Raw genomic sequence first — 23624 nt, 5'->3', positions numbered from 1 at the left:
CCTCTCTGGCACAAAATTGAATCTTAAAATAAAAACAACCTGCCAAACACTTAATTTCTTACAAGTTTTATATATTATTCTCATTTTGAAATTTAATCATGAATAAAGAAAATGCCCATACATACATTTTTAAATGGAATTGTACTATCCCTTCTATCACAACCTAGGGTGCATGAAAAATACTGGGCAAATTATGAGATACAGAAACATGCACAGGCTAGTGTACTAGGGTAAGAAAAAAAAAGATCTACTTGGCGGCAATTAGGAACAACCTAGACTAGAAACTCAAATATGTAGAAGAGCCTGATATACGGCTCTCCAGACACCTGCCGACACTTATATTTACATTGTTCTCTAGAGAATAGAATTGTGTTTACCTAGGTTTAATATTGGCTTCTGTTGGCTTGCTGGAGTCTGTAGAAGTAGTAAAGCAATTCCAATAATGACCAATTTGACAGGAAAATCCTAAAAATATGAAGAAATAAAAAGGTTTATTAAAGAGGATCCAGGAACTATGGCTTTACATGTACCCAATGAAAGTGTATCTCACTAAGCAGTTGTAAACACTGTGCAGAGTGTCTCACAAAGTCTGCCCTACTGAAGAAAGAACTAGCAAATGGCACACAGAGTTAAGTTCAACGTTAAATACGGCCTAAAGAACAACAGACTTAAACCAAAATAATTCCAAGAGGAAAAGTTGGAGTTTCGCTTCACTCCTCCCGGCTTTCTCTGTTTGGTTTGGGAAGGAAGAAAACTTCCTACCACAAGTCTTCAGAGGAGTGAGCCCTTGTGAACCACTGCAACAGCCTTGATGCACACAGGACACTTCATTAGGAAAAAGTAGCCACATTTTTCTACTTACCTAACATTAGACATAATTCATCTATGTAAGTTACAAAATAAATTACATGAAATATAGTTTAATAAACTATACCATAAAAAAGAAATATTAATGTGAAGGAGGTAGGGACTGTATTATAAAAAACTAAGTACTAGTGTGAAAAAAGGTAGGGATTGTAATTTATCAAGCATATTTAACTGTAACAAGGAAATAACCATGGAATATAAAAATCATCAAGTTCAGCAAGGATATAACTAAAGTGAAGAAGACATGTACAGTAAGTTTTAATCAAAATAACAGAAGATCAAAACAAGAAAAATGAAGTAACTTTAGTCCATTCAGAAATTTCACAGAAAAGCCTACAGAGTCAAATTGTGAAGATGAAGACAGACAAGAAAGAAGAAAAAAAATGGGGGGACAAACATGTGACAGAGCCACATGGTAAAAAAACAGATGAGGGAAAACAATTGTAGCAGATCCGGCAGAAGCGAAACTCTGCAGGACCCTATCAGTTCTGGCATAAATCAATAACCCCCTCCATCTTACCTCTACCACCACCAGAACGAAACTGAACTCTAAAATCTTCTAGATCCCTGCTTTGTGGGCTTAAAAAACAAAACATCAAAACAAAACAAAAAGAAAGAAAGAAACTAATTAAACTCTGCAGATGAAACATGTGCCAGTTCGTGTCTTTTGTAATTATTTATGTTCACTGCTTTGAAATACAGTTGAAAGCAAGGAAGCAAGCAGTGCATATTATCAGAGGGCAATAATCACTTTTGAAACCAACATGCTCATGATGTACACCATCGTACCATTTTCCACATATTTCCTTTAATTTCATACCATTTTCTACCATATTTCCCTTAATTTCTATATGTCCACATTAAAAAGGAAGGTAGGAAAATTATTTACATTCCAAATTTGGAAATTTCCAAGAGGGTCATAGACAAAGCATGACAGAGTGCACTCATGACTTGGCTGCATGCCTCGTTCATACCAGCTGTCGTTGAAAAGAGGGAGCGGGGAACATCTTAAGTTTTAAAACAGAGCAGAAGCTTTGCAAGGGCTAGAACTTAAAGATAAGTAATCATAAATGGAAGTGACCTTCTCTAGGATGCGTGAGACTAGCCCACGCAGAACAGAGGGCAAGAGAGAAAGAGCTGCAGACTTGGGATATCAAAAATGTAGGAAAAGTGAACGGTGCAGGATTAAAAGAAGTAAATTTGAAGTTGCTTTACAAACTTTTGTTTTTGTTTGTTTGATTGACAGGCACCAGAATATAGTAAAGTGTATTGAACTCTTTATTTTTTAATTTATTATTTGAGAATTTCATATACGTAATCAATGAAATATGATCATATCCTCCCAAATTTATCCCCTCCTCCCCTGGACTACCCTCCTCACAAAACATAACTCCCCAGTTTCATGCTCTTCTCTCTCTCTCTCTCTCTCTCTCTCTCTCTCTCTCTCTCTCTCTCTCTCTCTCTCTCCCCTCGCCCTTTCCTTCTCCCTCTCCCTGCCTCTAAATTAACCCATTAATTCCTATTAGTGTTGCCCATATGTGCACGGGTGTGGGACCATCCACTGGAACATGGACCAGCGACCACACCACTCTGCTGGCATTTCTCAGGCCTCTTCCACTAACTACAACTACTTCTGCCATAACATAAACATGCTCTGCAAAGCATCAACCTGAACATTTTCCCATATGGCCCCACAACACCACTCTTCACGTTCTGTCCCCAAACTTCAAGCTCTAGATGTTCAAGCCCCACAGGGGAAAGCTTCAAACTGGCAAAAGGATTATATGGACATATGATTACTCACTGCCCTGGATCCTTCTTCATGGTCTGAAACATTCCACAAGGCTTCTGGAAAGTCTATGGAATGAAGTAACTGGTTGCTTATAGCAACAGTCATATTGCCATATTTCTCCCAGCCACCATTCCCAGGCCGCTCTCTGGGATCACATATGTAAATGAACTCCATTCTCATACCTTCTCTGCTTCTGTGAGAACATGGGCTCCACTTGGCCTTTGGAGAAACTCAGTCTAACTCAGAGCCTGGCTACAGAAAGGAGGAGGAGTAAATGCCTTCATAACTAGGATTCTTAGTGACAGAAAATATTTGGGATCATGCTTTTGGTCCTCAATTCAAATGAAAGATAAAAATGAACACTACCCATATGACAGGCACTAATAACATATGCGGGCCTAGGGATGCTTCTGTTAACAAGACAGCCCCTCTTCTCAAGAATTTTACCAACTTAGTCATGGAAATGTCTTTTAAAAGAAAGTAAAAAGAGGGTGTAACAAAGTTTGCCTCCTGCAGAAGACACAAAGGTAAGGGCAATTCCGCTCACACACTCCCCAAAACCCACAAATTTGCTTCAGCCCCTGTCCTCTGCAGAGTGGGCTCCCCCAGCTATGCCCACAGACCATTCTTCTTAGGAATTCTTCAGCTGATTCACACAAAACAGAAAGGTGAAGCAAGTCATCCAGTGACGGTTTCTTAGAAACAGCCAGTCCCTAACCTTTGTAAAGCTACCATCTGCAGTCTGTTCTACACCTGGAGAAACTACCCAGTTTACTCTACATCGATATTTTTGCTTAATTTTGTTGATAGGAGTAAATTATTTTGCTTGAAATGGAAAGGCCTTAGATACAAACATCTGAACTGATAGGTGAATGGCTCCCCCAAAGCCCAATCTAGCAAACCACACAGTCTGAGAAACAGGCCTAAAGTGTGTAAGGACACTCCTCCCACAGAAAAGCTGAGAGAACAAAGAGAAGAGAAAGAGTATAGTAATATTTAAACTGAATATGCAGCAGATGAACCCAGCAGAATAGTGATGGATGACAGCCTCAAAATACATAAGAAGGCTACTTTATTCTCCTTCAAATCAATATGCATCTAGGCATTACAGGTTCTCAAATTAAATTTCAACATTTTTTTAACCTCAGGAATATTAGCATGAGGATAAGCAACAAGAAACATCATAACAAACATATATATATATGCATATATATGCATTTTATGTATTATACATATATAATAGTCTAGTCTGTTTGGTTTTGGGTTTTTTTTGTTTTTTTTTTTGTTGTTTTTTTGTTTTTTGTTTTTTGTTTTTTTTTTGACACAGGATCTCACTAAGTTGCTCTGGCTGGCCTGGAACTTACTATGTAGACCAGGCTGGCCTCCAACTCAGAGATCCACCTGCCTCAGCCTTTTGAGTGCTGGGATTTAAGGCGTGGGCCACCACACTCAGCATTTGTTTTTGTTTTCAGGTATGATCTCACTCTGTAAGCCAGAGGGATTTAGATCTCACTATCTCAGCCTGGCTCCAAATTTACAGCAATCCTCCTGCCTCAGCACCAATGTGGTAGGATTACAGGTGTGAGTCATCACACTTGTTTCCCATTACACTATAAATAAGGTCCTATAAAAACATTTATCTTATTCTATTAGAACTGCTTATTTACGTGCTTCTATCTTGAGATCACAGAAAATGTGTGGGTTCTTGAATATAATACTTGTTCAATATTTATATTACATATGAATAAATAGGAGTGAGGTAGACCTTTAAGTGATGACATAAGATTATTTAATAATTTGTTTTTAATAAATATCTGTAGTAGTATGATCTAAGAGCATAAGATCAAATCACCTCAAACATACAATAAACTACATAAACATGACCACCCAGTTTCTCAAAGATTTTCTAAAGTGATAATTAGCACATTGAAGGTTTATGTTGGCCTTACCTCCCCAAGAAGTTCAATGCTGCGCTCTAAAAGTTGAATTAAAGATGAGCATTCCCCAGTTATCTTTAAACTGACTTCACAGATACACAGCAGCTGAAGGGTGAGTTGGGTAAGCTGACTTTTCCAGAACACAGGATGGCGCAGAAGGCTTAGATACACTTCCTCAATGAACAGCATCATCTCTGTTGTCTGAGTCAGATCTTTCATCTGTTGAAGCAAGTCATACTGGTTAAAATTATAGAATCACTTCAAGTTGTACAAGAAGTCTTCAACAGAATAACGTTCTCTAAAGCGATCAAAACGTGCAGATGTAGTGATGCAGCCGTGAGGGTTCCACTCCACAGCTCTGCCTTCTCCTGTCACTAACCACAGTACAACTGTTACTGCCTTTGCAGCCTTGTCTCACACAATAAGGCTCCCAACACAAACTCCTTCTACTTTTCTAGCTTCTGTGAAAAAAGATGTCTTAGACAAATGATATATAGTGCCTACATGTCAAAGGACATCACCTCAAAGCTGGTTTTCAATTCTCCTACAGTTTAACACAGACACCTGGTCATAAGGTCAGCATGTTATCCCCATACACTACGCTCTCCCTCTACAAGCCTTAGCTGAAGCATCATTAAGCACAGTGGAGAATGTAATAAAAGACCATGTTTAAATGACAGTTGTCTTCTCAACAGGCTAATGCATTACACAGGAAGGACTTGGGTGCCCTTGAAAAATCCCAATTCAATTTACACCCTGCTGTTCTGTTCAAATCCTGGATTCAGTATTAAGGGTGTGGTCCTGCTCAGAGCAACTACGGTATTTCCCAGGGATAATAAACAATGAACCATCTGCTCCAGTCAGGATGCTTGTGTGTGGTAAGTTCATCAAGAGAAAAGCCTGCAGTTTTCACCCCTGCTTACCACCCATTAGAAAAAGAGACATCAACGCAAGTTATACCCAAATAGAATTCCTAGAAAATCAGAAAGATTCCAAAAGATGAAGGGGGAAGAAAGCACACACACACACACACACACACACTCAAAAATAAAGTATCAGCAGCCCAATAACTGAATTCTTTTATTCTCTTTTAATTATCTGTATGTATTTATTGTGTGTGCAGGTGTGCACGTACGCAACGTGGCGCACAGGTGGAGGTCACAGGACAAGCCGCAGGAGTTGGTGCTCTCCTCCTTCCACGTGGAGCCCAGAAATCAAACTTGGGCCAGCAGGCTTGGTGGCTAATGCTTTTACCTGCTGGGCCATCTCACTGACCCTATTTCGTTCTTTTGCAAACATAAAGCAAAAAAAGTTTAAAGGGAACTTACAAAGAGATGGACTAAACACAAAAGCCTGGTGTTCAGATGGTGGTTTATTTCCTTGAGTGTATTCATTTTGTATACTGGAAATTTTCCATTAAAAAAATAATCTCGTCGGGCGGTGGTGGTGCACGCCTTTAATCCCAGCACTCAGGAGGCAGAAGCAGGTGGATCTCTGTGAGTTCGAGGCCAGCCTGGGCTACCAAGTGAGTCCCAGGAAAGGCGCAAAGCTACACAGAGAAACCCTGTCTCAGAAAACCAAAAAAAAAAAAAAAAAAAAAAAAACTGAACAGATTAGCTATAAAAGTTCTCTAGTCCACCATTATCAAATTCTTAAGAATAAATTCAAAGTAATGTTCTATCTCTATGTAAAAATGGATCACGAAGCATGGATAATGTATGATGTGACAAGAATCATTTAAAATAAAAACCAGTTGCACAAATGTAAAATGGAAAGGCAACCAGTTGAGGAAGAAACTAAACAGGTGTCTCACTGACCTCTCTCATCCTAAATCAACAGGAGTGGGGGGGGGGCTACTTCTCAAAACATAGTAACTTCAATGTGCTTCCTTCCTAGTGTCCAGTATGGATCGGACCATGTCCACAACACTGCATTCACCTCCGAGAAGAGCATTTCTCATCATCGAGCACATTCCCTGCACCGACTGGTATACTAAAGCAATGGATAGTGAAAATTCTAGAAGCCATTTCATGGGAAGAGGTGGTTTTTGTTTTCACTTCTTTGTAATGATGCCCAAGCATGCAAGAAAGATAGGAAGAAAAAGAGAAAGTCCAAATACAGAGAGGAGGCTTAAGGCTCGTGTTTTGTTATAGAAGAAGAGGACACTAGTGGGCAAGTGTTTAATGCAGATCAACAGAAGTACTTGAAAACAGTGTCCTTCTCAGGAGTATATGCATTAGCTTCGGAGATTATTGTTTGAAGACTATAAAAATACCTTCCACAAGTGAAGAACTAGATTATGCAGCTTCTATGACTCCTAATTCTCATTCTTTCTCTTAATAAAACAAATTTGTTGCATGACTAAACGTGACATTTTCCTTTTTTCTCACATATCTCAGTTACAGTAAAAAAAAAAAAAAAGGGGGGGGGGGTCCCGAAACCATTCCAAAGTGTGCTTCTACAAGCATCTAAGCTTTCCATGAAGAAAGCAAACATTTGCCAAGCCACACAGAACATGGTAATAAAGACATGGTCGGAAAACTGCCCCAGTTGAAGACCTTCTGCCTATATATGCTTTATTACCCACGCAAGCAAAACAAAAGCTTTAGAAAAGCCACTGGAGAATTCATTTTAATTAACTTTTCTCTGCCTTGATTACAGGAAAGCACATTTATGAGTCACAGAGGAAAGATTCACTCTAGCCACTCCTTGCTAACACAGACTTAAAACAGGTCATCTGTGACCCAAAGTGATCGCTTTGAAATATATCCTCAGATTCTTTCCATCAGCTGAGCAGCATGGCGCTCTGATCCCCATTAATGGCCTGACCTTGATCATGGGATGGGATAGCCTGACAAATGAACCACTACACTAAAATCACAGCTCATTGGCAACTGCGTGGTTTTTAATCTGCAGTCATAGAGATAGGAACTAGAATTTCTCTCTCCCCTCAACTCCCTAGCACTTTACTCATAACTCTATATCTTGATCGACCGTCCATAAGGAATTATGAAAAGTGACGTACTAACACATTTCTTACACTAGGAGTTTCTGAAGAGCAAGAGCAAGAGACAACAATGGATCCTAAAGGGACAAGTAGAAATTCAAACGCAGCACTCAGCAGGCCAAGTTCTGCATCCTCAGAACAGACCTACTCACAGACACGCTTTTTGTTCAGTTGGCACAGAAGTGTTTTATTTTGTTCTGTTTTTCTTCTACCTCCTAGTATCCAGCACAAAGAGAAGCTCAAAAATTCCCTAATGAGTCTGAAAGAAGTCTTCATTGCTACTAATCCTAAAAGGACCAATATTGATTTATACTTCCATGAATTTAATACAGTTAATACAGTACATACTATTAAATCTGGATTTAATTCCTTTGTATTCTTTAAGATAGTGCCAGCATTTCTAGCCAGTCTTGCCCAGTCACACAGGATCAAGAACTACCTTGTGTGAACTAACAACCGTCAACACTTACTGGCGCTGATAATCCTATCAGGGGAGGAAAATGTACAATGAAGAGCCTTACCTGCAAGCATGGAACCATGTCACAGCACAGCTGAAGCATGTGCTGTTCCAGTACTGAAGGCTGTGCTTCATCACAAAGACCTCTGGGTTGAAGTAAGACTTTGAGCAGGGACAGCCGGAGCTTAGCATATTCTTGTAGCTGGGATGGTTCACAATAGAGATACCACAGAAATGGTGCCATTATTTGAATAAATGAAACTTCTGACCTGCAAGTCATGTAACGTGTCAGTCAGTCAGAGAGTTAATGTCATCAGAAGAAACAGCTCTCACCTCAAGGGAATAAAGGACTAGGTTTACTCTGGAGCAAAATCCGAGTGACCATGACCCAGAAACACACATTTAGTTCTCTCCAATGAGGAAACATTTTCATAGAGTTTGTATAATAATAAAGCCAAGAAAGTTAAAAATCCAATCCTTTTTAAAATGCTCTGGTGCAAATATCGGAGAGGTAGTTACAGCACAATGGAGGAGTCTCTCCTATAGGCCTCAGATGCGATGGTGATTTCACAGCTTTGGGGACGGTGAACACTGGCAGACTGCTATGTTAATAAATTCCCAAAGGTTGTCTGCTGTAAGATGTTAGGACCAAAACAGAGGTGGACAAGGAATGCTATTCATGGGGCTAAAGCTAGCCTAAAATAAACTGGAATTAGACTCTGGACCTGCAACATCTCCCCTCTCCACATCACGGAAGTTGTAAACAGGCAATCAGTCTTTGCAGACACAGCTCCTTTCCAGGAATTCTCCTACACACTATCAAGCAGTAAGTGGCACATATCAACCTGCAGCTGTGGCACATCCTAAACTGCACTAGCATAAGGAAATGTTGGACATGCCGTGACCTAATGGGATCTTGAAGGGAATGACTCAAGAGAAGGAGGCACTAGGCCAGGTTCCCAGACTAAAGGACACTTCTCCTGCTTTACAATAGTGGCAGCACTCCAAAACCGGTCTACAGTGAATATCAGAACCAACTGAGAGCACTTATTAGAATTACAGATATCAGGATCTTTTCTCCAGGGGCATCATACAGGCATGCATTTGTAAGAAAACTCTGTAGATAAAATAAATCCATACAACTATCCTATTATTGTGGCAGTTCAAATTTATAGCATTCCATGGTTTTCTTTTTCATAATTTTAATTACCATCAGTCAGCCATAATCAGAAACTAATAAATGGAAAGTTCCAGAAATAAACAGCTGCTAAATTTTTAGTTGTACACATGCTGAATAGCATGAGAAGGTTCCAAACCATCCCACTCTGCTCCTCTAGGACATAGACCAAATATGCTATGCATGATCCTCTAGGCCAGTAGTTCTCAACCTGTGGGTCACAACCCCTATGGGGGTCGAGCAACCCTTTCGTGAGGGTCACGAATCAGCTATCATGCATATGAGATATTTACATTATGATTCATAACAGTAGCAAAATCATACTTATAAAGTAGCAATGAAGTAATTGTACAGCTGAGGGTCACACACGAGGAACTGTATTAAAGGGTCACAGCATTAGAAAGGCTGAGAACCACTGCTCTGGGCCATCATGAGTTTCCTGGCAGCCATCCTGGTGTCGGATCAACTGTCATGGTAGTTTTCATAATACTGTCTGTGCCCAAGGAACCCTTACTGTATTCACTAATGACACCAACGAAGAAAGGTTGTTATGGCAGTTTGGAAGTGCCAAAGACAAGCCATAAAGAGCTTCCTTTTATGAACAAGTGATAGCGCTCAATGAAGAATAAAAATCACATGCTAAAGTTATTAATATCTGTGATAAATAACTGTTAACCTTTAGCTTTTTAGTAAGTAGCATCTGTCTATTACACATACTTCAATTTTATCCATCATTTTAGGCATCCACTGGATGTCTTGATATTAGTGTCCTCCACCATGAATATGTGGAGCTACTTTATTGTTACCTTGTTAACCTACAGAATACAAAAGTAATTCCACTTTTACAGCTTGAACTTACTTGATCCTTACCAGAGCCATAGATAGATAGATAGATAGATAGATAGATAGATAGATAGATAGATAGATAGATAGATAGATAGATAGACAGACAGATAGGCAGGCAAGCAGACAGACAGATAGACAGACAGACAGACAGACAGACAGACAGACAGACAGACAGATAGATAGATAGATAGATAGATAGGTGATAGAGATAGAGAGACAGAGATAGGAGTGTGTGTGTGTGTGTGTGTGTGTGTGTGTGTGTGTGTGTATGTGTAGCTCTGATACACAGCTACAGAAACTGAGAGATGAAGTAGTTGCCTACAACCTCTTCTTAGGAATCTCCAACTCAAAGGAGATAATGAATCAACATATCTTTAATATCTATTTAGATTCATTATATTACAATAACTCCTAATCCCACGACATCATCATGCCAGAATGACCTTCAAGGATAAAATAAAAACCTGACCATATCATTAACCAATTGAAAACAGTTTGTCCTATGACAAAAGAGTGAACAGAACTGTGACACCTCCATGGGTCAGCCTCTGTCTATCTTGCCAGCCTCACTCTCCACTGAATCATTACACTTATTTCAGGTCTTCAATCCCCCCACTGGGCCCCCAACTTGCTGGTCTTTCTATTTCTATCATCCTCCCGTTCTCCACTTTGAAATGACTGCCTGGAGCCCTTTCCTTCCCTGACAGGTGGTCTGTGGTCAGATCACCATTACGTGCTTCCACGGCACAACTGTTTGTTATCATGGTATGTGTAGTATTTACATCCCTTGCCAAACTATAATTCATTGAGGACACAGACCATAGATTTCTGTTTATTGCTATATCACCAAGACTGTATGCACCAGGCCTTCAAAGAGATGTGCAATCAATTAGCGTGGTTACATAAAGTTACAGATGCTCAAAATTAGCATGCATCATTCAAATATGACCTTATTCTTTTTCATTCTATTCAGTGTTTTCATTTATTATTTGTAAGAACTGATTGACTATGATACAAAACTGAACTAAGCATTCTTTTTTTTTTAACATAAGTGAAATTGTATTGTTGTGCTTCGTTAATGATAAAATACTATTTAAAGTTTTCCCTGGCTCCATCTTTTCTGCATTTCCAAAGTTCTGTGATGATTCGGTACTATCACAGTGAGATATACAATCGCCTGGGCAATAAAAAGGAAGAGAATAAAACAAACAGCCCAAATCCCAAAGTGATGAAGAATATTTAAAATGGGTACCAATGTACATCTGTATATATGTGTTCTCTATTTATGATCTCCTAAAATAAGGCTCTAGGCCCCCCTGTGTCACCAACATTTCACTTAGCCTGTAAAAAGCCATGCAATATGTTCTCCCTAGTTCCCTGTTCTCAAAACCCATGTGCTAGGCTAATAACCTGAAGGTACCAGACCTAAACTCCACAACACTGTTAATTTATATAGTTCTCAGCTCCTGAAAAGTGAAAGTGAAAGCACAGCAAGGCTTTCAGTAAATGAAAGTAGAACTTGCTATAAATACTGCCCAAAAGATCTAGCATGAGGATGTATTGACATTTCAGTATATCTGACTTAAGTATCTAGTTTAATCAATAGTTCCTAACATGGAAAGAACCAGAATGTCTTTACATTTTGACTCCTTCACATGACTGTGGAACACTGCTCCTATTCTTATTAAACTACCAACCTACCTGCATTACCTTTTAAACAACAACTTAGAGTTACTGCTCTTAAAGCTAGATCTGATGGTCTACTGAAAAAGTGCAACTAGAATTATCAATTTCATACTACAAAGCACAAACCCATAGTGCGAGTTTAGAACGGAAATTGCCCTTTGCAGGGACAGGTACGGTAGCACATACATTTAATCCCAGCACTCAGGAACCAGAGACAAGCAGATTTCTGAGTTCAAGGCCAACCTGATCTACACAGTGAAATCGAAGCTAGCCAAGGCTACACGGTATTACACTATCTGGGGGGGGGGGGGGGGGGAATGTACAAAGAAATATAAAACAATTTAAAACTTCTATATAGCTCAAAGAAACTTCATTAAGCAAATACTTACAAATTTATTTGGGTTTTTGTTTATTTCTGACAGAGTTAAAGAAAGGTTTATCTAGTAACTATTAATATAGCTATGAAAAAACACTTGTGGTGAAGGTGATAATTTTGAACCACCTTCTTGCAGCTGATTACAAGATACTGCAGTCTGAATGTTTCTATGGTAAGATAATCTTCAACCCATTTATGGGATTTGTTCACAAAAATTTGAGATTTATAAGGCACCTACAAATGTTCTGAGCATTATGAAGACAAGACAATGGAATAGGATCTCTATCCTCCAAAAAGTTTTAAAGATGGCAGCAGAGAATAAAACCAAAAGTAAGTTTAACGGCATTACAAATCAAACTGTGAGTTGTTGTGGGAATACACAGAGAGGCAACTCACCATTTGCAATAAGCAAAGACGAAGAACAAAATGCAAAGGAATACAGAGAACTTGGTTGGGAAATGGAATAAAATTCAATAGAGGTAGGTTTAATAACAGCTATTCTCTACTGGATAATTCAACAACCAACACGCCTGGCAGATCACGTTCTCTTACTGCTAAAAGAAAAGAGAAGGTACGGCCAGGTCTAGAACATTTCCTCTCCTTAGGAACTTCATAGTCACAACAGCTAACACAAGAACAACACACAGCTCCAGCTCTAAAATTAGCACACGCCATTCCGTGTCCTTCATTTATTTTATTTTATGTTACCTTTCAGGGCATTGCTGGAAGAAAGCTGTCAGCTGCTGCAGGAGTAGTGGCCAGCAATCAGGCCTGTGTTCAAGCACGGTGATCAAAGGCTGAGGATGACTTCTGAGAAACACAGGAAATCACATTGTTAACTGTCATTTCAGGAGCACACATTCTCTCTATTCAAATACAGCAGCAAAAAACCCAATGCCAGCTACAGACATTTTCCAGGATCTCTAAAGTCACAAAACTATCACTTCCTGAACTAGGGAGGTGGTTCATAGCAACTGACTTTCCCACATTTTATCTAATTCTTCTCTTGAAAAGAAAATGGATCCAGAATCAGAGGTCTAAATTTAAGAATGGATCCTGCAATTTAATAGCTCAGACTTTGGCCAGCTCCCTCAACCCAGTAGTTCTCTCCAAACTCCCCTGATGTCTTCATTCCTCCTCCTACTGGCCCTCCCATGCAGGTAAGTTCCCTTTCCTCTCGCATTAGTCTAGCTTGTCAGCACCAAGTGTCTTCTGTTTTTTATTTTGTTTTGTTTTGTGCTTATTTTTATTTTATGCATGTCTGTGAACCATGTATATCCAGTGTCTGGAGGCCAGAAGGTTTTGGATCCTCAGGACCTGGGATTACAGGTGGTTGGTAGCCTCAGTGTGAGTGCTGGGAATTGAATCCCCAGTCCTCTGCAAGGACAGCCAGGACTCTTACCGCTGAGGCGTCTCTCCAGTCCATTCTCATCTTTCTCTACCTTCTGTGTCCTCACACATTTAGGGCATAGAAAAGACAATATTTCTCCCTCTCAAGTAGCAAAGTATCTAAACGGAAAAGCTTAAAACTACTGTTATGCAGGGAGTTATAGTAGCTGGCCTATTTCCGTTAAGAGATCTATAAAGGCTTTATTGGACACAGGATCTGAAATCTGGAAGATTCTCAGAGAACAGGCTTTAGAAAGACTGAAAAACCACAAGTCATTTTTTTTCAATAGTTCAAAAGCCTAATAATAATTGTAAATGTACCACTGTGGTTTTGTTTTAACTTCACATTTGTTTATGCATTTGGGGAGGAAAGGCATGTTGGAGTGAATGTGGAGATCAAAGGACAACTCTTGAGAGGCAGGTCCCCCTTCCACCACGTGGGCTCTAGGGACTGAACCCAAGCCATCAGGCTTGGCAGCAGGTAAGGTGGATACACATTTCTTTAAACGTATTTGTGTAATGCTAGGGATCAAGACCAGGGCCTCAGGGGTGCTAGGCAAGCACTTCACCACTGAGCCACATCTGCAGTCTTCAGGTGACTTCTTAGAGACATCCCTCTTGATTCTTTTTAAATTTTTATTTCTTTGAGTATGGAGGAAGGGGCATGTGTACCATGGAGCATGAGTGGAAGTCATGGGACACTTTTGAGAGTCAGTTCTTGCCTCATTCTCTTATTTCTGTGGCACAATATACTGCAGACGAGGTGACTGGGCAGGTTCCAGGCAATTCTCCTGTCTCCACTCCCCATCTCCACATAGGAGTGGGAATACTGATGCACTCTACTGCATCTGGCTTTGTGAGTCCCAGGAATGGACTCAGGCCATCGGGCTTGCAAGAGTTTTTACTCACTGAGCCAGCACCAGCCTCGTAGAGGTGTAGTCCAGCCCGAACTCAGAATCATAACCCTCCTGCCTCTTCAACATACTCTACCAACATGTACCACCGCAACTGTTTCTTCGTGGTTCTTAAAGCAAGGCAGCTTTTCCAGCACACCAGCATCATCAACTAGAAACTGAGAAACACAGATCCCCACAACCCACCCAGATTTAACAGAGTCCTACTATAAAGCACTAATTCCAACCACAGCTGCAGCTCAGAGTGGAACTCTTGCCCGATGCCTAGCCTCAGTTACCTTGGGGTTGCTGGGAATACTGTTGATGCATTACGAACTTTAACAACTCTATAGGTGGTTCTAATATGCTCTACACTTTGACAGTTGCTACAAGGTAAAAACCTCTGATGAAGGAAGTCGGGATAGGGCTTTTTCTGATTTATTCTGTCTTTTACAAAGAAAAAAGTTTGGTAGATTATCGCACTTAAATACAAGGTTTGTGTTAAATATCTCTCTGCAGTCCTCCAGAACTTCTGGCTATTATATCTTCATCTCTTTACTTTTGCTTACCTACTCTACCATGCACTTACCTCATAGGCTAGCAACCTGCTTATTAAAACACAGGCTATTTCTGACTGTCAGATTACCACCATTGCTAAGGGATGGTTCCACAGAAGTTTTTATGCTAAACCTCAAAATACACATCAAAATCATGTATACAAATGCCAAACACTTGGACAGATACACTGATCCAGAATCACCTTCCATTCTGGTTGTCACAGATATGAAGCCCAAACACTCCCAAGTCCTAAACACCACTCAGCACATCATGGCAGAACAAGGTCTTAGACACTAACTGCAATTACTGTTCCTACATATTCTGATTAGCACGTTGATGTAAGGAACTTCGTACAGGCCCACTCACTAATCTTCCAGCTAAGGATGAACTTCGTGGCTGCTTAAGAAATCTGGCCCTCTCTTTCCTTTCCGCTCCTTCCTTCCGTCTGTTCTCTCTCTCTCTCTCTCTCTCTCTCTCTCTCTCTCTCTCTCTCTCTCTCTCTCTCTCTCTCTCCCTCCCTCTCTCTCTCTGCCCCCTCTCTCCCAATAAAGCTCTAAAAAGGTAAAAAGGTAAAAATTTTAAAAAAAAAAGAAGAAAATCTGAGAAGTTAACAACAGTTTTTGTACAATCACAAAGCTCTGAAATGCTTCCCAATTACTCTCTTAAAAATTAGATCCTGGGGCTGGAGAGATGGCTCAGCAGTTAGGAGCACTGGCTGCTCTTCCAGAGGATCTGGGTTCAATTCCAAACACCCACATGGCAGCTCACAACTGGCTGTAACTTCAGTTCCAGGGGATCTGGCACCCAAACATGAACAAACGTGCAAGCAAAACACCAATGCACATGAAATAAGTTTTTTAAAAAAAGAAAAAGTAATCAGCTCTTTACTCCACTTCCCTTACCCTTCTTCCTGTTCCCCCCAAAAGCTACCATATCTCCATAGTCCTCTTACCCTTCTTCTTCTTCTTCCTGTCTCTCCCACCCCCAAGATAACTACTGCAGATCAAGCTGTCCCTCAAAACATATTCGAATTCAATCAGGTCAACAGAAATAAAAGACAGTCATTTTAAAATAGTGGCAATGACACATGCACACAGTTCTGCTCCACTCAGACTGCAAGGAATCATTCACCCTGTTGCAGGACACTGAGGGCCTGCTTCACCAGCTATTGGATTCAGCCAATTCCAGTTAGCATCTCAGACTTAATCTCTAAAGATTAGATTAAGTAGAATACACTAGAATAAAGATCCAGATTAATTACTGATTTAGACCTCTGGATAATTAACTTGTCCAGACGACTGATTATGTTCACTCTAAATGACAATACTGTAAAGAATAATGTACAATATTGATTATGAGAGGCTGATAATCTTGAAAGAAACGACACAGAAAATGAAAACACTGACTCTTGTTGTTGATTAATATTTGACTACTAATATTATACTATTTCAAATGAACACAAATAGCCTAAAATCAATTATAATTGCCAAAATTTTGTTTTTATACTTTAAGCATAATGAAGCAAAGAGCTAAATTCTCCCTCGTGAATCATCAAATTGATATGTGAATACACATAAAAATAATGCATAAAGGCTTGCACCCAAGTAACAGAACGTATCTATTTCTTAACTAAATCAACTGCACTGCTATCATGAACAAGAGTGGCTTACTCCCAGCACTGCGGGCATGGTGGGCAGACAGTCTTCACTGTGGGTGCCGTCCTATGCACCCCAGCTTGCTTAGCAGCAATCTAGCCTTCCCCTCTAGATAGATGAACTTGAACTCCCTCCAAGTACTGACAATCAAAAACGTCTTCAGACTCTACGTAACATCCCTGTTGGGGCAATGTCTCCGGTTCAGAACCGCTGATGGAAGTCCACAGCCTGAACTACAACTGGAAGCACAAAGCCGAACAGAGAGCGGCACTAGGCACTGCCTTACACAGAACTGAAAGTAATCAAGCATGACCAAAGTTCACATTTCTTATGGAAATCCACTTAGCAAAAATTAGCACTGGCTGCACAAGAGAAATTCAAAGGCTTAAAATGGAAAAAAATGTAAAATTATTCCTTTACAAAATAATCTTATTCTAAAATAAACATCATTAGAGAACATAGATGCTAATTTGAATATGACAGAAAATGAAGTTATTATCCTATCGAAATATTATAATTAGAGCATGTAAAATGTCATGAGGCTGAGTACAGTTCATTCTTGATGTATTCAAGATTTGATTATTAAATTTATGGATTATTCAAGATTTTTCTTTCTTCCTTTCACTTGCTGTTTGTTAGCCATTCAGCTTCTCTAAAATGTATCCAAACGAGAACGTTCAAGGCATCTGAACAGACACACAATTGAAACCCTGAAATTTTAAACTGGAAGTACCACCGAGAGAGGGGTAAGGAGAGAGAGGAGTTTGCCTCAAGATTCACTTATCTACACCTCTCTACTAGTTAGTTATTGGTCGGTGAGGTTATATATACCTCAAGATTCACTTATCTACACCTCCTACTAGTTATTTATTGGTCAATGAGGTTATACCTCAAGATTCACTTATCTACACCTCCTACTAGTTAGTTATTGGTCAGTGAGGTTATACCTCAGGATTCACTTATCTACACCTCCTACTAGTTAGTTATTGGTCAGTGAGGTTATACCTCAGGATTCACTTATCTACACCTCCTACTAGTTATTGGCCAATGAGGCCCCAACGGCCCCCAAACAAACCGACAGACACAGCTATTGATACTGCGGTCGCTCACCAGAAGGACACGGTAAAACCCTGCTGCTGAGCCACCACGCGCTCGCCTTGAAGAGCCTGAGGAGGCGAGCTGGAACTGACCTGCAAGCGTCCTCCCTGGTAGTCAGTCTTAACAGCTCCAGAAGGAGCTGTGCAAACTACTGGGTTAGAAGAAATGGCAACGCCATGATCCAACAGACAGCTTCTCATGCCACAATACAGACCTGCCAGGCAAAATATGCCCAAGAGGTTTGGGGGGATAACCAACTGCTTTTGGATCATTTCTGAGGCTTATTCCACAGGAGGGAATTTATGCCTACTACTATAAACCTGGTCAAAGGCCCACGGTTCAGGAGGTCACAGGTCCTAAGCAGGAACCTATCACTACTGTCTTTCTAATTCAACATGTTGCCAAACTACCCTCTAAATATTTATGTTTATACATATAGATTAGTGCTGCACCCAACCTTGGCCAAGGGAAGGCCTCTCTGTGGTGGTCAGCAGTGAATGCAGAGACTCAACTGGTGGAGGTACTGAGAATAAGTAACTATTGGGTACTCGGCCATAAATTAGACCTCTATATCAATACTTGACCCATGCATAACTCAGGGAACATTAAAGAAGAGAAAACAGAAAGAATTTAAGAGCTGGAAGACAGGGAGAAACGTTGTGAAACGTCTTCTGGCAGGACATGGCCACTGCATTCATGAATTCACTACAGCTATGGGTATCTACATAAGAAGAAGGCAGGAGATCACCACTAAAGGGACTCAGAGAGTTATAAGGTTTAGGAAGGGAGGGAGGGAGGGAGGGAAAATGAAGTGAAAATAGGATGACATGAGGAGGCTGAGAGTAGAAAGGATTCCAGATAGGTATGACCAGGCCACACTGTTTGGATGTAGGAAATCATCAAAAAAGAAATAAAAGATTTTCAAAGGGGGGGGAGGGAAAAAGGGAGGGAGGAGGGAAAGAGGGAGGGAGGAGGGGAGGGAGGGAGGGAGGGAGGAGGGAGGAGGGAGGGGGAGGGAGGGGGAGGGGGGAGGGGGAGGGAGGGAGCAAATGCACTAAGCCCAGGTATCTGCCTACTTCCTGACTATGGCAGCCTCACATTGTTTCCTGCCACCATGAGATCTCTATCATGATGAGCTACAAGTGGAACTCTGAACCAAAAATAAACCCTCTTTCCTTAAAATAAATTGAGTCACTAATTCAATCATCCTGTCATTAAGTAAGTCATAATCACTGTGGTGGTTTTCATGTAAGTCATGACCACATGGCAGCACCCTTGGGCTCTTTTACTATTACATAGCCATGTCCCTATCACAAAACTAAAACTCGAGAAGCTGTAACAGTGGGACCAGAGAGCACAGAATTATCAATTCCAAATTTATATATTTTTTTCTTTAGAGACAGAGTCTCATGTAGCCAAGACTGGTTTCTAACTCACTACATAGCCTGCCTCTGCCTCCCTGGTGCTGAGACTGTAGGCATCCACCACCATACCCAGTTCATGCAGATCAAACCCAGGGCCTATACATACTAAGCAAGAACTCTAGCAACTGAGCTACATGTCCTCTCCAAATTTACATTCCCCAGCAACGCATGGAATCCCAGTCAAGAGAATTAACCTCTCTTGACCAAAGTTTCTTCATCTATAAAATGAGCTCAGGCTAGACAGCTAACAGAGCTAGAGCTGCATAACCTTTGTAAACACTGAGTTCTAAGAGGATCCACAGGACTAGACGTGCTGTGGAGCAATCTATGTACACTGTAAACATGTATCACTGTCACTAGTTAAGGGAGGAGTCTGAGAGTCTCTAGCCAGATGTGGAAGAAGCAACATGGGAACTTCATACACAGTGTAAACGAGCCTCGAGGGAGCATATAGATTAATAAAAACGGGTTAATTTGAGTTTTAAGAGCTGGCTGGAGACAATCCTAAGCTATCAGCCAAACATTTATAATTAATAATAAGTCTTCTTGGGGAACAGCTGGCAGGATAGAAAAGTCTACATATATAGATGAACTCAAACCCTGCAAAGGCAGCAAAACACAAGGATGGTGTTCCCACAAGTAATCCTATGGCAAGCTTGAATGGCTCTAAGGCCAAAGTCTGCTAAGCATAAGGCCTCATCTATTTTTATCTCAGAGAGAAAAACTATCCTGCATTGTCTGCTTCCGAGGAAAGTAAAGTGCTGTGTCCAGAAGGAAAAACGATTAAATCAGAATTTCCTAGCTCCTGAGATAGCCTATAGATCTGCTTTCTCCTTAAAGGAGAATAACATCATTTCTAAAGATTAAAATCAATACAAATCAGACAGTCAGGTCACCCTCCATTGGCCTCCAGTGCCCGTAAATTTCTTACTGTGCCTTGGTTTTTCTTTGGCATGCCACATGAACCAATTTATTGAACATTCTTTGGCACTTTCTTATTTTGTGACATGCAAATGTTTTAACTGATAGTCTAAATAAAGCATATAATATAATATCTAACAAATAGAAGGATCTCATCAACACTAACCAGGGTAAATTTATGTGTGAGAGCACAATCAGCCTTAAAGTTGGATCTCTGTTTTAATGTTTTTTGTTTCCCATTGTGTGCCAAATATACTTCTTTATTGAATGTAATTACACATACACACCAAACATATCCTCCATGTCATCATTTAAAAACTCAGACTGCTTTAGTCACATAGTCGTAAATGAAAGAATAAAGTAGATCATGAAAAATCAGTTTTTGTTCCAGAGTCAATACTATTCAGAAGCAGGGGATAGAGACCACAATGAAGCATGCAGACTTGGATGCAAATATTTCTTTGCTCCCCATCTTTTACTAGTATTATTGACAGTGGAGAGGAGTGTGTGCATCTGAAATTAAGGAGCAGAGGGAAAGAAGACTGATGCATGCATGGTTCCAGCAGACTATCACAGAGGCATGATAAAATAAGGTATGCAACCCGGAGTCACCTTTTCAAGAATAAATGCATCAATCTTAATAGAAATGAAAGAATAAAAAAATTAGCTGTGTGGCAGCTAAATCAGGAAGCAAAAGTTATCTGTAACCTTTAGGTCACCTCAACCTTTTGCTTCATCTCTGAGTATCAGAAAGCTATGATTTGATTTACACCATGAATTCAATGACTGGCACGGAGCGCCTTTTCTGTGTGAGAAACAATGCCTGCAAGTCACCGTGCATTTCCATGTATGCAGCTGTGACCCTGGTGCTTTCAGAGCACTGCACAGCACTTACTCCATCAAATATGCATTTTAAAAGCATTTCTCTACCTGCTCGGAATTTTGATTGGAAAGTGCTGGCAAGAAGCTGGGCATTTTTTTTTAATCTCTGCAGATAAGTTTAAAGATGCATAATAAGAAAACATTATGAGGATTGCAATGTAGATATTACTATAAAAAATAAATCAAAAAGAGAAATTAACAGAAATTGTAAAGCATTATGCAACATAATTTGAAAAGAAATATATGGGTGTGCTTTCCACAGGAGCGCCTCAGAAAAACACTGGAGCAAACGTGCTTTAACCTAGACCTTTTGGACTGATCATCTCTTCCCGTAGGTCTGTCAGGCAGGGAGGGAGTATATAAGATTTTTATTAGGTATTGCTCTTCCTATGGTTCTGCCCTCACCCTCTTCCTTCTCTGGGATCACTATCATGAGAACCAGACTTTTAATGCAAAGTTATCTTCTAAGAAGAAGGTGATGACTTAGGATCAAGAAGACTAGGACCTTCCCTATATACAATTATATGCCATGATCACATACAATAAATAAGCTAAAAAAGAAAAATGGAATTATTTTCACGGCCTTAGACATGTTTTTGAAATTACGATGACAGTTTTTATATCAATAGCTATATTTAGAAAATTCTGCACATTTTCTAGGGGCAGCTGCTGGCTGCAGATGTAGAATATGTGTCAACTTATTCTTCAGGTATATGACTGTCAACCACAGCTGCAAACGCCACATGATTAGAATCATTAATAAAAATCAGAAGAGAGAAAAGAAGAATGCAGTAAGAAGCAGAACATTCATGTAGGCAGAAAGAGTCAGACTGCAGAGAAGGCAGATAACCCTGCAAGGTAATGCTGCCCATGCTCACCAAGTACTGCCCTGGCTTGCTTTTTTCTTTTACTTAGTCCCACTGGGCTTATCCAGGGACAGAAGTGACCTGGACACTCCATTCCTCATCTTCCTCCTTCTGGTCCTTACATAAAGATTTCCATAAGCCTTCTGAACTTAAATGAAAAAAAAAAATTAACTATGTTCACACATTCCTAGGTCAGAGTCCAAAAATTGGAAGGATCTCTTAAAGAAGATCCTGATGGTAATTCCCCAATGGTAAATACCAATACATTAAAGCGAACTACATACCTAAGATTCCTGCTACATTTAGCTTGGCTAACCTGTTTTCAGAAGAACTGTAAACATCATTTTCCCCAAAAAAGATAACATATGGTACGTTCACACCTGAAATAATGGCTACCTGACAGCTGCACCAGTAATAGAGACTAAGGTTTATTTTTAATAACTTTTTAAAGTATTTACCTTCAGAACAAATGTAAAAGCCGAAACAACAGAAATGCACTTCCAAGTAAACATAAGAAAAATTCTGAGATAAATAAAATGTTGTGCATACACGCATTCAATGGAAATGAAGCATTGGAACATGCTACAGCACAGATGAAACCTTGAAAATATTATGCCAAGAAGCCAAATATACAAGCCCACAAATTGTATGGTTTCATCATATGAAATTTCTAGAGTGTGCAAGCCAAATAGTGCTTTCCAGGGGTGGGTGGGAATAATTGATCTTGTATATGGGGCTTCCTTTGGAGAAGATAAAATGTCCTGAAATTAAATTGTAGTGTGAGGGAGACCTGCTCCCTCTTTTTCCCCCAGGGTACTCTTGAGGAGGAAGAAGTGAGAAATATGTAGATAGAAGTATAGAGGAGAGAGACAGACAGAAACACAAGATAGCTCGGGAGGGCCTGGATCCTAATCCACTGGCCCCTTCTGTCTCTACTAAAGGGCTTTTAAAGGAATGCCAAGGGGTAGAGCAAAAGGCCTCCCCACAACACAGCCAAGTGCAGACCATCCCAAACACCTGGTGACCATGCACGTGGTCAAGCCATCCCCTAATGCAGCCCTGCTGTGTAAAGCAAGTTTAGATGTCACTAGGAAACCTTTGTAGGCTCCCACAGTAGGAGAAGTTAGACAATTTCATGACTTTAATAAAAACTACTGACTTAAACACCTTAAAAGAATTTTATGGCATATAAATTATACCTCAGTAAAAAAGAAGCACTAAACAATCTTAAACTTCAGCTAGGTGTGATGACACATGCCTGGAACCCCAATACTCTGTAGCCTGAAGCAAGAGAACATACACCCAAAACCAGCCTGGGCCACATAGCCGGGACCAACCTCAAAATAACAACAATGAAATTAAGTTAAAAATTCTAATCTTAAGGGCTAGAGAGATGACTCAGCTTGTAAAGCACACGCCTTAGGACCTGAGTTCAGATCCCCAGAAGCAATGTAAAGCTGTACACAGCAGGGTGAATCTGTAACCCTCATGCTGTTATAGAGACAGTAGCTCTAGAAGCACCAGATGCTCAGAGGCTTCCACAAGCTAGTTTGGTGTAAGTATCAGTAAACCACAAGAGAACCTGTCTCTCACAAGGTAGAAATTGAAGACTGACCTCCACATACATGCCTGCACTGACACTTATCAAATCACACACACACACACACACACACACACACACACACCCCTGGGTGGTGCACACCTTTAGACCTAGCACTTGGTAGGTAGAGAGAGGCAGATGAACCTCTGAACTCAAGGCCAACTTGTTCTACATAGCAAGTTCCAGGTCAGCC

The 23624-nt window shown here is 40.3% G+C and overlaps 1 protein-coding gene across 1 annotated transcript in view; it reads right to left on the bottom strand.

Annotated features, from left to right (window-relative positions):
• Nucleotides 1-23624, bottom strand: part of Focad (focadhesin) — a 293097-nt gene that overhangs the window by 201736 nt on the left and 67737 nt on the right. The window contains exons 6-9 of the mRNA XM_059254513.1: nucleotides 12854-12955; nucleotides 8125-8329; nucleotides 4609-4815; nucleotides 378-465 (exon numbers count right to left, since the gene is read on the bottom strand). Coding sequence (XP_059110496.1) covers nucleotides 378-465; nucleotides 4609-4815; nucleotides 8125-8329; nucleotides 12854-12955 — 602 coding nt within the window. The remainder of the gene's footprint in view (nucleotides 1-377; nucleotides 466-4608; nucleotides 4816-8124; nucleotides 8330-12853; nucleotides 12956-23624) is intronic.

The sequence above is a fragment of the Peromyscus eremicus genome, chromosome 2, assembly GCF_949786415.1.
Source record: "Peromyscus eremicus chromosome 2, PerEre_H2_v1, whole genome shotgun sequence".
In the NCBI taxonomy this organism is placed as follows: domain Eukaryota; kingdom Metazoa; phylum Chordata; class Mammalia; order Rodentia; family Cricetidae; genus Peromyscus; species Peromyscus eremicus.
The sequence above is the reverse complement of the archived record's forward strand: the minus strand, read 5'-3'. Positions and strand labels throughout refer to the sequence as shown.